The sequence below is a fragment of the Chelonoidis abingdonii genome, chromosome 19 (genome assembly GCF_003597395.2).
Source record: "Chelonoidis abingdonii isolate Lonesome George chromosome 19, CheloAbing_2.0, whole genome shotgun sequence".
Taxonomy (NCBI): domain Eukaryota; kingdom Metazoa; phylum Chordata; order Testudines; family Testudinidae; genus Chelonoidis; species Chelonoidis abingdonii.
This window is the reverse complement of record NC_133787.1, coordinates 11,046,217-11,060,378: the sequence shown is the minus strand read 5'-3', so window position 1 is coordinate 11,060,378 and position 14,162 is coordinate 11,046,217. Positions and strand designations below refer to the sequence as shown.

At 40.9% G+C, this 14,162-nt stretch overlaps 1 protein-coding gene across 1 annotated transcript in view; it reads left to right on the top strand.

Moving 5' to 3' along the window:
* Window positions 1-14,162, top strand: part of SLC6A2 (solute carrier family 6 member 2) — a 110,387-nt gene that overhangs the window by 37,470 nt on the left and 58,755 nt on the right. Inside the window, exon 5 of the mRNA XM_032773512.2 lies at window positions 13,409-13,547. Coding sequence (XP_032629403.1) covers window positions 13,409-13,547 — 139 coding nt within the window. The remainder of the gene's footprint in view (window positions 1-13,408; window positions 13,548-14,162) is intronic.

Here is a 14,162-nt window from a genome sequence, read left to right as displayed (position 1 = left end):
GGAAATACGAATGACTGATGAAAATACAAAACAAGAATGTCTGAGATAGAAGAGCATGGGTTCTGGACCCCTCTCCTCTTCCAGGGAAAGATGTGATTGGATTAGTGAAAGGGGAGCACTGGCTGGACACCAGTCTAATCTCATCAACTGCTAAATTGATTCAGACTATTCATGAGTATTTCTGTTGTGTAATTGTAACCATGGCAATGTATATTTATCTAGTGAGCACTGACCATGTTCTCAACACTGGGAACAGTCATCATTCATCCCACAAGCAGCCTAACCTGTTCAGTGTGGCATACCTGGCTGGACTACAGTTGGGATCTTGTAGGTATGTGGTTACTGCACTGACACATTAGTGACTCATTTTTCCTCTTTAATGTTAGTAAATTTGAAAAGTTGGGAGTAGCATAGAGTACAACCAATGGGAGAAGATACAGATTGGCTACATTCTATACTTTGCAAGAGTCTACTGAGTAGCTGTGATGGTATAAAGCAACAGAGAGTCCTGTGGCACCTTTAAGACTAACAGATGTATTGGAGGTGATGGTATAGGAACTTGATGCAATGCTGAGTAATGTCAGCCAGGAAATTGGCCTCTTCTCTACAGAAAAAAACTTTTCTCTTAGTATTGTGGTTAATTACAGCAAAAAAAATGCAGTAAATATTATACACTGTAGAATATGCTATTGAGGTGAAAGAAGAAGAGATCTGAACAACCTGGGAACATTTCCAAGTGGTAATTACACAACTTCTAATGTTAATGTCATTTTAGAAAAATTTCCTTTTAAAACTTGGGTGTATTCTTGGAGTCAGATTTGTAAAGGTATTTAGGTGCCTAACTGATTTCCGTGGGAGCTAGCCCTCAGACTTGTTACAACAATCATCATAGTCATCTTACTTGCTCGGTCTACTTCTGTATTGCTCACTAATTGACTAGTAACCCTTGGGTTCTACCCATTTTGCCATCACATCTTATTTAGAGTTAGGAATTGTTGTGGTTCTCTCTGAATCAAACACTCACCGTTTTTCTAGGTGGTGTGATATCCGACAGCTTTCAGCCTGAGTGAACTTTTACTGCTCTATGAAACACAGCTCAACTTGTGACTCTGCTAAAACACAAGACTAAAAGTCAAGAGATCTGTGTTCTCAGCTCTGCAAAGTAATGTATATCTCTGGTGGGATTTTTAAAATGCCTAAGTGAATTAGGAACATACATGGCATTTAGCTTTTCCTGGGATTCATAGTCCTAGAACTTGGGTGTTTTTAAAATCTCAATGCCTGTAGTTACTCAGAAGTAAATTATAAAGCTGTGAGGGGTTGCAAGTGCTTTCAGTGGTTTAAGGTTTGTTGTGTTGCCCACCGTGTGGTACAGATAATGGTAAGAACAGTTATTTAGGGCAATAATTTTGCTGTGGGAAGTTTCAATCTCCCTTTTGTGTTTTGGTTTGTCATATGGAGAAACACTGAACTCTCACTGGGGAAAATAGAAAAGAAGCAAAGATCCATTCTGTGATCGGAGCATAAGCGAACAAAGCTACAACTCCTATCCAGCCTCCATATTTTTAAAGCAGGCTCTAACAAGGCTGCTGTGGTGGCACATAAAGGGGACAAACCTGGGTGTAAGCTCTACACTCTTTTGAGCCACTGCTGCCAGGGACGGCTCTAGACATTTTGTCGCCGCCAGCACGGCGGCATGCTGGTCGCTGGTCCCGCGGCTCCGGTGGACCTCCCACAGGCGTGCCTGCGGAGGGTCCGCTGGTCCCGCGCATCACTTGAAAGCGCGGGACCAGTGGACCCTCCACAGGCACGCCTGCAGGAGGTCCACTGGAGCCATGGACAGCGGATCCTCTGCAGGCATGCCTGCGGGAGGTCCACCAGAGCTGTGCATCAGCAGACCCTCTGCAGGCATGCCTGCGGGAGGTCCACCAGAGCACAGACCAGCGGACCCTCCGCAGGCATGCCGCCCTCTTGGCGACTGGCAGAGCACCCCTGCGGCATGCCCCCCAAGCACGCGCTTGGCGTGCTGGGGCCTGGAGCCACCCCTGACTGCTGCTTAGAATCATAGAGCATAGAACTGGAAGGGACCTCAGTAGATCATCCAGCCCAGTTCCCACACTCATGCTAGAATAAGTAGTAACTAAACCATGCCTGACAGGTGTTTGTCTAACTGTTCTTAAAAACCTCCAGTGATGGAGATTCCACAAACTCCCTAAGCAATTTATTCCAGTGCTTATCTATCCTGACAACTAGGAATTTTTTTTACTATGTCCAACCTAAACCTCCTTGCTGCAATTAAGCCTATTGCTTCTTGTCCTATCCTCAGAGGTTAAGAACAATTTTCTCCCTCCTTCTTGTAACAACCTTTATTTGTACTTGAAAACTGTTATCATGTCCCCTCTGTCTTTGCTTCTCCATACTAAACAAACCCAATTCTTCAATCTTTCCTCATAAGTCCTATTTTCCAGACGTTTAATAATGTTTGTTCTTCTCTGGACTTTCTCAATTTGTCCACATCCTTCCTGAAATGTGCACCTAGAACTGGACACAATATTCCAGTTGCAGCCTTTTCAGTGCAGAATAGAGCAGAAGAATTACTTCTTATGTCTTGCTTACAACACTCCTGCTAATACATCCCAGAAAGATGTTTGCCTTTTTTGCAACAGTGTTCTCATATTTAGCTTGTGATCCAGCATGACCCAGATCCCTTCTGCAGTACTCCTTCCTGGAAGTCATTTCCCATTTTTTATGTGTGCAGTAGATTGTTCCTTTGTAAGTAGAATATTTTGCATTTGTCCTTATTGAATTTAATTCTATTTACTTCAGGCCACTTCTCCAGTTTGTCCAGATCATTTTGAATTTTAATTCTACCCTCCAAAGCACTTGGAACCCCTATCAGCTTTATAAGTGTACTCTCTCTATGCCATTATCTAAATCAGTGGCTCTCAAACTTTTTTATTGGTGACCCCTTTCACACAGCAAGTCTCTGAGTATGACACTCCCCACCCCATACATTAAAATCACTTTTTAAAATATTTAACACCATTATAAATGCTGGAGACAAAGCAGGGTTTGGGGTGGATGTTGACCACTATCACCCCCCATGTAATAATTTCACAACCCCCTGAGGGGTCCCGACCCCCAGTTTGAGAACTGGACCCAGAACTGATCCCTGCAGGACCCCACTCAATATGCCCTTCCAGCTTGACTGTGAACCACTGACAACTACTCTCTGGGAACGGTTTTCCAAGCAGTTATGCACCCATTTAGGGTTATATTTCCCTAGTTTGTTGATGAGGAGGCCATGCAAGATGGTATCAAAAGCCTTACTAAAGTCCAGATATACCACATCTACCATTTCCCCCACCCACAAGGCTTGTTACCTTGATGAAGAAAGCTATTAGGTTGGTTTGACATGATTTGTTCTTGACAAATCCATGTTGACTTATTTTCTAGGTGTTTGTTTGCAAACGGATTGCTTGATTGTTAGCTCCATTATCTTTTTGGGTACTGAAGTTACGCTAACTGGTGTGTAATTCCCTGGGTTGTCCTCATCCCCCTTTTTATAGATTGGCACTATATTTGCCCTCTTCATGTCCTCTGGAATCTCTCTTGTCTTCCAGGAATGTTCGAAGATAATTGCTAATGGCTCAAATATCTCCCCAGTCAGCTTGTTGAGTATTCTAGGATGCATTTTATCAAGCCCTGATGACTTGAAGACATCTAACTTGTCTAAGTAATTTTTTATTTGTTCTTTTCCTATTTTAGCCTCAGATCCCACCTCATTTTCACTGGCATTCACTGTATCAGACCCCAATTGCTACTACATTTTTTTATATAAACAGACAAAAAAGGGCAATTAGCATTTCCACCATTTCAACATTTTCTGTTGTTGTCTTTCCCCCCTTTGAGTAATGGTCCGACCGTGGCCTTAGTCTTCCTCTTGCTTCTAATGTATTTGTAGAATGTTTTCTTCTTACCCTTTGTCTCTAATTAGTTTAATCTTTCCTTGGCCTTTCTAATTTTGCCCCCACATGCTTGTGTTGCATGTATGCTTAGCAACAAAGCTGGCTGAAATAACTGCTGGAGATCTGGAGTAGGGGAACCCCTGCAGTCATATGATTGACAGAGCTGTCTGTATACCTTCTGCTCTTGGCTCCTCACAGCAATGGGGCATTCCAGGGGCTGAGGTCAGAGAGCTGTACTCCAGCACCCCTGAGATTGTAGAATGGCTCTGGGGGAAGAGGGGAGGTCCTATTTTAACTGGGGTAAGTTCCAGAGCCGTGAAGCACCACTGACTTAAATGGAACTGATATGCATCTTCTGAGAATCTAGTTAAGTGGGGGGAAGCTCACACAGTTAATTGGTTTGCACAGAAACACAAGATTCATTTCTCGGCAATACAAGTTAGTGGATAATTTTGGTTGAACTCTCCATTTATGTCTGCTTAATACCATGTTTCATTAGACAAATTCTGGTTCCAATCCTCCAGTCTCCCAACAGGCAAAATTCCCATTGACGTCAATGGGAACTTTGCCTGAGCATGGACTACGGGAACGGGCCTTCTGTAGTACCTCATTAGAGATGGTCAAAATAAATCATAAACTTATTTGTACATTTAAAATCAGGCAAGATAAATGTTATGTAATCTGCTTCTTTTATTCTTCCTATCACATGCCAATAGTAGAGTGGTAGGGTTCACAGCTTATGCTCTGCTGCTAGGAATAATAAGTCGTAAGAGAAATCCAGCTAGGAATAAAATGTCAGCCCCACATTACTTTAGAGACATGTATCACTTTAATTATTTTCTTATCCTGTGGTTTGGAATTCACCCTGGAGAATGCAAACTGCCTTTCATCCGCTTTAACTTTGTTAAAATAAGTCATAAAAATGTTACCACTTAAGGAAGTGCCTCAGTGAAAAAAAAATTGTTCCCAAACCTATCTTACTTATTCAAACATTTTATCTGAATATAGACATACTGTATCTTTGTTCTCTCCCTTCTTGCTCCTTGGAAGGTTTTGTTACCAAACTGTCAGCAATGCATTGAGCTACAGCTATTTTCTCAGGCCTTTAATCCTTTTCTCCTGTGTAATTAAAAAAAACATGTTTTACAAGCAAATTTTCATGCCCCATTCAGGGGAGCAAATTCACTGAATGTATACAAGGCTGCCCAGATATCAGTAATTAATTATAAAATGGCTAGGTTAGCAAGCACATGGAAGTTCAAACAAGCGTGAATCAACACAGTCCACATCTATTATACTTATGAACGTAGATGTATGATGCATGAAGTAACAGTTTTCTGCAGCACATTAACTCCACATCTGAGAATGTAATCAGAAATCAAAATGGAAGTGACTTAACTTTAGTTGGCCAACTGCATGGTTAGTGGGTTGGACTGTAATTCCTAACAGGAAATGCCATAACAGATCAGATTAGTGGGCCACATAGTCCAGTATCCTGCCTCTTGCCAGAGGCCAGTACTAGATGCTTCAGAGGAAGGTGCAGCAAACCCCAGTGTAGACAGTTATGGCATAAACTCTCTATAGGAGAGAATTTTTTCCTAATCATCATAAATCAGTAATGTATGTAATCCCTTAAGTATGAGGGTTTATCCCTTAATTTTTGTATCCTCTTAAGTAACAGCAGATGTGTGTGTATGTGTGTGTCATGTGTATACATATGACACACACACACACAAAATGTCTAACTCTTTTTTTTTTTTTAATCCTGCTGAATTCTTACCCTCAATTTCTTGCCAGTGAGTTCTTCTACTTCAGCATACATTGTTTAAAATTGTTGGCTTGCTCTGTTGAATGTTGACTAACACAATCCTGTTAGCCTTCCATTCAATATAATAGAACAGAATTAGGTATCTCATTTAAAATTGTTTCAAGAGCAAGTGTCAGCAATTCTGGTCATAAATAAAATGACATCAGAAGCCAAAATCAAGAGCTTAATTTGTGCCACGGCTGATTTCCCAGAACCTCTGGGCTTGGCGCATCAGTTATGAAATAAAAAAATTGCTTGAGTCCAGGCACCTCTTTAAGCAGTGCCAACAATGAATGGAAAGAGACAGTCTGATATTCTGTTGATTATGTTCCATAAGGAGAAAAATCCTAGATGATGCTAGGCTGAAAAAGGGCAGGAGCTGTCAGCAACTTTCAGTTATATTCCAGTTTAGCAGGTAACAAGATCTAGTTCATAAGTGTGTACATCATTGTTCATGTTTGAACCTCTTAAAGAGTTTTTCCTTGATCTCCTGCTGCAGCCAGATCCAAAATACAAATCTGAGGGTTTGGTTAGAAAATAGAAAAGTCTGTAATTTTTCTGGATCCCTAATTTAATCACCTCTTTGAAATGGTCATTGAAAAGGAGAGATTTCCAGATGTTTCTGACAAAGGTTAGGGCTGGTTAACACTGGGGAGTTTCTCTTCAGAGGGACTCATGCAAACACTGAGCTTGGTTCTAACTTTGTGTGCCTGCCCATGGACCTGTTCCAAATCGATTGAAGGTAATGAAAAGACTCCAATTGACTTCAGTGGGTTTTGGATCAGGCCCCATACTGAATAATGTATCCAGTGAATCTTGCCATCTTCTGCCATCAGAAGAGCCATAATCAAGTTACCTCAGGTTTATTAGCTATTCAGAAGCATTCAAGAAATAGTTTAGCAAATTGTTTATAAGCCCATGAACTGACGGTGAACAGTTCTCTGTGAGTATTGTATATTTGCTATTTTAACATGTTAGACATTTTGAGAAGTCAAATAAGTCAAAGTCACACGCTATTGATTCTTTTCTCTGGTTGGATGAGTGTGCAAGCCTTTCTGGTACAAATAGTTGCATGCAGATTTAAAATCGCTTTCCCACAAATACTCTCATGCACAGCTGGGATATTTGTTTTCCACAAGAATTCACATCAGTAAAATTTGTTTGCTGCCTACTCATAGAAAGGGGAACACAAATGAAATGTGAGTACAAAGCAAACGAAGTCATTTACATGTGCTTCCATATTCTTAGGACACTGTCATACTGGCTAGCTCTGTTTGAAGGGTTCATAAGCCTTAGCAAACATGATCTGAATGTAGATTTTATGGCAAAACCTGAAACTAGGGGACTTAGTAACATCTATGCTAGTTTAAGTTGCTAGTGGGGCTCCAAGCAATGCTATATTGCAAAAAGTCAATAGATTACACCTGTCCTGCATGCAATACACTCATTTTCCATTAACGTCTGGGAGCAATTCAAAGTGTTACTTTTCACGAATAAAGCCCTGTATGGTTTGATAAGAGTATCTGGCTCTCTGAGCAACTGCCCTGTAGAGGATTACAACAGCTGAAGTCAGCTCTAGAGCTCCTGTTGAATTTCCCTAGATTTGAAATCTTGACAACCTGAGCCAGAGCCTCTGTATGCGGACTTTCCCCAGCTTAGTATTAGAGCAAACTTTAGCCATATATATGAGAATGTGTGTGTTCTTGTCCTTATGCAGCAGTCAAGAACATTGGGCCCTGCTCCTGCAATGAGCTCCATACTGGCAAACCCCTGTACTTGCATTCAGCCTCACTGAAATCAGAGTGTCTCCATGCAAGCGTTGATTTACCTGTGGCGAGCTCATTGCAGGATTGGGACTTTGGTTAACTGACCTGCATGGTAAGAGTTTACAAAACTCTTAGTCAAGGAATACTCCATTGGCAACAACAAATGATACATACTTGGGAGCACATGAATTTTCCTGATGTGCCCTTGCTGTTTTGCTTCTTACTTCTAAAGAACTTGGACATGGGCTAACTTGCCTCTCTTTGTGCATCTGCTATTCATTAGAGCAGCCAATGGGTTAAACCAGAGTGTTCTATTTTTATTGGCAAACCACAAGAGAGTTGGTGCAAAAATCAGATTTAACAAGCAGCTGCTTCAAAGTGCAGCGTATTTTAATGTGCCTAAGCATTGTACACATGACAAGGGAGGCCAGTATTAATAATTTAAATGGCAACATTAAGTAGAGCAAAGACTTCCGTGGTTTGGGATTAATATTCTCTCTCTGTGAAAAGTTAAATCCCAAAGCAGCCATTTATCAGCTCAGGATTAACATTCATCAGAACCTAATACCATTTCATTTAGATCAACCAGCAGTTGATAATATACCAGCCAGGGCCATTGATAAATTACCTGTCTCTGCATAGGTACTTCCTAGTATACATTGTACATTACACATTTAAGGAAACCAGCACCAATAATTATTTAAAATTATGACCACAACCTGATGGACACACCCAGGTGACTCTTCCAGTTGCAGGAATGAGCACAGTGAACACATTGCAAATTGCATTATAAATGTCATTAGCAGGGAGCAGTAATTTTAGTTTTTGTAGTTTATATACGGCAGTCATTCTCAACCTGCAGCCATGGGCCGCTTGTGGCCCAATCAGCACACATGTGTAGCCCATGTGACATCCTGAGGACCATACAAGTAGTGTATATATATATAGTGTGGCTGCGGTCCACATAAAATACAGAGAGCTGCATATGCAGCCCACAATGGTAAATAGATTGATAACCACTGGCATACACTATATACTGTAAGTCCCTCTAACATCTTCTAACCAGGATGATTGTCTGAACTTAAAAATTGAAGTGATAAAGAAATTAATCTAGATCAGAGTAGGGACTAGGACTCTTGGTTTATTCCCATCTGTCTCTCTGTTAGGTGTTTCTATTGGCCTTATTGCTCTGTGACCTGGGAAAGTAAATTAAGCCCAAATTTTAAAAAGCAGCTTCTAATTTTAAGTGCCACAAATTTGGGGAAGCTAACTTGATAAGTCTTTAACGTCTGAATTTTGGAGGAACTGGGCCACTTGCAACTCCAAGAGACATATCTATAAGTGCCTATACCATCACCCACATACCCTAAAACTACTTGTCCTCATCAGATTTAGATGTCAAAAGTTTTCCAAACATCACTGCATCAGTTAATATCCAGAAGTTTATATTTTCTAACATAAGGGCCAGAAACATACTTCTGTTTTTAATAAAAGCTTGTCAAAACAAATGACTTTTTTGCCAAAATATTAATTCATCAACAAATTGCTCTGAGGACAGATACACTTTGCCATTGAAACCTGCCTTTCTGTATATTGTGTATGAGCATGTGTGTGTAAAATTCCTGCCACTGGTCCAACACAAATGCAAACCAATACCTCTTTCAACTACAAAATTTAGGATGACTGTAGCTGGTTTCACTCAGAGACTGGCAGGCCATGGCTCAACAGTCCTTCCACCCCCAAAGTCTGGAGATGAATTTGCCTGGAGGTCAGCGGGTCCAGCAGTCGAGCTGTAGCCTGTCATTCCCCAGTGCTCCAGGGTTCTCCCAGTTGGATGGAAGAGGGGGGTGAAGTTAGAAGGACCTGAACCAGGACCCAAAGGGGAGAGATGTGGAATGTCTCCGTCACCTCTTCCTGGTGCACCTTACTGGCATCACTTGGGCTGTTTCCTACTTCCTCCCACTCTCGCTGCAGTTTGGTGTGTGTCTGCTGCCCCCTCCCCTTCTAGCAGGGAGTTCCCAATCAGTGTCAGCAGCTCAGCTGGTCCAGCATTCCCCAACTCTCTTCCTCATGTTCATTTATTCTCTCTCAGCGGGCATCAGGGGAGGGAAAAGGCTCAGGCCTTTACTCGCCCAATTGGGGTCTTACCCACAGTCCAGACCCTTCTCCTGTGGATTGTTCTGTCCCCAGGGCTGCAAACTGGCTTCCTCCCTTCAGCCATTCTCCACTCTCTCCCTGTTTGACTGTTAGAGTCCCCTCTGAGCAGCTCATCCATTTGGAACATGTTCCATAGCTGCTGAAGGGCGGGGCCTTTTTGACCCAGTACTGCTACTTCACTCCCTTAGTCTCTGTGTCGTCTATAAACTGTATCACAGTGGCAAAACAAGCCTTTTAATTGAACTTGGAATTATCATTGGACATGGATTGGAAGCATAGCCTCCATTTTAATATACTCAAATTAATCTGCTTGTACCCTAATCTCTTATACTTGCAAAGTACAGCACTGTGAATCTCTCAGTAAGAGTTAGTCACACAAATAAGCTACTGAGAAATCTCTCCATAGGATTTGGTTATACAAAGGGCAATACCACTCTATCATTTTTGTTTTTTTCTCAGACTATGGCTTAAAAATATTTGTATGAACAATCTAGTCATTTTCACATATGGATATGAAGTTTTCTTTCTATTGAGTTTGGTTTCCTTGTTATGCTTCAATACTTCAACAGTTCCACAAAGGACATGGTCTCAAAATAGCTCACAAAGGGGATATGATGGACCCAAGTCAGAGGTGACCTAATAAAATACCTAACTATTATAATATTGCACTTTTTATCCATAGATCGCAAAGCACTTCACAAAGGGGTTAATATCACTATCCCTTTACAGATGGGGAAAGTGACACATAGGGAGCAGCAACTTGCTCCAGGTTACCCTGTTAGGAATGGAACACATCTCTTGAGTCCCAGTCCAGTGTTCTATCACTAAGGCTACCCTGCCTCTTCAGTTTAATGAAAGCTGTGACTGTAAATGCAGGACCGGATCTTGGCTTCTTGGGATCCAGGATCTGCGATCAGAGAGAACCTGGTTGTATTATGGAGGCAGAACAGAAGGGAAGGGTGTAATAAATAGCTCACTGCTGCTGGCCAGTTGTGTTCTGGTTTCAGTTGAGATGAGTGGCCTCACTTGGATGGAAATTCAAGGATTCAGGTGAGGGAGCGAAAACAAGAGTCCATCCAGGAGGATGTAGGGGAGTGAACTCTGTCCAAGAAGAGCAAGCTGAAGGGAGCAGGGCAGGTAGGAGGAGTCTGCCCATGGGGAGAACTGCTTTCCAGACATAAAGAGCCGAATGTGCTGCTTCTAAAATAACAATAAAAGGGCAAACATAAAATCTCCCTGAGAGAGACAGCAAAGTCCCTGAGAGTAATATCCTCCAGCCTGAAACCCCACAGAGCCCTGCCCTTCCCACCTCAGCAGATAGCCAGGAAGACTCTGCAGGCCTGATTATATAGTAGTTTATAGCCCTGAGAATGCAAAGGGCCTCAAAGGTGGTGCAAATGTAATTTCTGGCCACTTTAAGGCCCCTTTACGTTGCCAGAGTGATGTAAAGTAGCTTTAGTGTAAATTACAGGAATTAGGCCCTTTGCATCTGCACCCTTGACAAGAAACTGGACTAGATGCACCACTATGGCAATTCTTGTTTTCCTATCTGCAGGTTCCTCAGTCGTGTTTTCATGCTGTTCCAGCTGAATACCACTGGCCCTGAGTTCTGTGGTCAGGCTGCAATATTACAAAGCCTAAAAGTCGTACTGATTTAGCAACTCTTCTTGTGTCTTGCTCAGCCTAATGTAATGAGTCCCTTATCTACTCTCTAATTGCTCTTCTCTTCCCCCACCCCCCGGTAATAATATGGTAATATTTTTTCTCTCTTTTGTTTTTCATCTTCCATCACTTTTTCTTAGTATTTTGTCTACCGATTTTCATTACTATCACTGGTTATTTTACTACATCTTCTGACTTTTGCCTTCCTTTGTCATCTTTCTCTTTGGCTGTCACTAATCTGAGAGTTTCCCTGTTTTGCTAATGGAGTTAGAGAAATATATTATAAAACAGGAGTAATATCGCTCTCAGCAAGTTTCACACTCCGTCCTCCATTGGGTAGTTTTAGATGTAGACCTGCTTAAAGAGATTAGTGGCAAAAAACACCAAATAAATAGGTTGATTCCATTAATACTGTGTTTTGACAGGTTTCTGGATTAGTTGTGAATCAATTAAGGCTTTGAGAAGAGAGACAGGTGGTGACAGATCTCACTTGAAAATAAATATTCCTGTTTATGTTCACTCAAGCTGATGATATTTTAAATAGATCTATAGGGCTTATGTTACCCCAGAACACATTAAATGACAGGCTCAAAAGCACATCTGCACAAAGTTGGAGGAGATATGGGATTGCTCTTCAGTTGGTGGAGAAAGTGGTCTCTGTCCAGGAATGGACTCTGGTCATTTTGCATTACTCTCCCAGTGCCAAGTGGCCCTCCACCCAGATGCTTCAACCCTGGAGAATCTCATGTGTCAGGGAATCCTCAAACGGCCTACAGCTGCTGTGAAGTCACCTTCCTCATCCCTACAGTTGCTACAGGGAGAATGGTTAGGAGGACACCTTTAGTCCAGCTGATCCCCAGCTGCCTTAACATTAAATTGCTGAGGTTTAAGAAACAAACAAACAAAAACCTCCCCCATGTTATGATTCTTTTTCCTGATGAAAGGAACAGACCTCTTGGAATTAAGCTTCCAATGCAACTACTTATAAACCCAAATTTGAAATTGCTCTTTTGGCAAATGTTACTACCAGTAAGATCATTTGTGAGATTTTTCATGGAAAACAATCACCACTGAAGCATATTTGTTTAAAAATTCAAAAGAATATTTAGGAAAAATGAATGTTCAATGAGAACAAGGCATGCAGGATCAGGTTTAACTTTTCTGAATATCAAAGACTTGAGGTGGGTTCCATTCATTTAAACCTTTGCTCAAAATGTGAGACTTTGTGGGTTTATTCTAAAGAAGCCCAACCTATTTATGTCCCTAAATTTGGCTGAAGAATTTTTTTTAGCATCATAAGGAGTCTATCTGTATATTTTGTTAATGTTTCTGCAGGTCTTAGCACTCATTCTTAAAATATAAACTGAAGCTCATCTTTTAATGTCTAAAAAAGAGAAGATTCTCGAATGGGCATCACATACAGACTGATCCATATGCTTTCATTCCTTACTTGTTATTTGCCATACAATGAAATAAAAACAGAGCAGCTACCTACTGCGACATGATACTTTTAAAAGCATTTTTCATCCAACTCAGACTGAAATTGAAGACCTAGCCAAAAGATTATGGCAAATCTTTATTGGATATGATGAGCTAGCAAAGCAAAACAGTTATATTATTTAACTTCCCATTTCCTCATGCTGTGATGACTCAGATTTCTAGTTAACATTGGCCTAAGTGAAATCTAGAACTGGTCAAAAATGAGGGGAGAATATTGGTGAATATACTGTATACACATACATATGAAAATTGACATTGTTGAAATATTTCAACCAGCTGTCTGGCAGGAGAATAAGCGGGTGTGGGTGTCCACGCATTCATTTTATTTTCTGTGGTTTAATCAAAATAGAAAAAAATATTAACTTTTTTGTCAATTGAAATATGCAAAATGTTGACCAGCTCTAGTAAAGCTAAATCAAGCAGAGAAGCCACCGATGTTGTCATTCAGCTTTCATGTCTACTTGCAACCCACAGGATGAGAAGTACTAAGCAATGACCTGATGGTGGTTTTGTTTGTTTTTTTGTCTCTCTTACCTTCTTATGTCTAGACGAGGTGTACTGCATCTGCATGAAAGTGGTGGAATCCATGACCTTGGCTCGCCCCGATGGCAGCTCTCGCTGTGCCTCTTGGTGGTAGTAATAATTCTTTTCTTTAGTCTGTGGAAAGGAGTGAGGACTTCAGGAAAGGTAGAGCTAATATTGCTCTTGTATCTCAATATTGTTCTTTGTCCTTTTTAGAAAGTGACTTTTTCGGGGGTGGAGGGGAATAGGGGTTGTAAATCATTGTACCTAAGGATGCCACTTAGACCAAAGCTGTGGATCTCTGTATATCTGTTCTACAAAGTGGAGTGGACATTTCAAATACAGCTCCTGTTTTATCTGACTTAACAATTATGTCATCTTTGCTCCAGTGATGTCCAGCATTGCAAAATTCTGTTAGCTTTTTAACTTTAAGTTCAGTATTAGTGGCGTGATATAAAGCCCATTAAAGTCAATGGGTGAGTCTTTCCTTTGACTTCTGTTGGCGTTGGATAAAAGTTAAAGATTGCCTCTTGTTCTCTGCAAAACTTTCTTAAAGCTTTCATTGTATTTTTAAGAGCCTTTGCTTTTATTAAATAAACATCCATTCTAACTTAAACACTTTATCACTTCCAAAGGTTTCAGCAATTATTCTTCAAAGTACCTCAAGAGCTGAAATAAAACCTCCTGGATATTTACTTACACGCCATTTGGATATTTTGAAATTAAGACATTAGACCTTGACACAACTCTGTTAACTTGTTTGAAAAGGAGTTTCTAGCT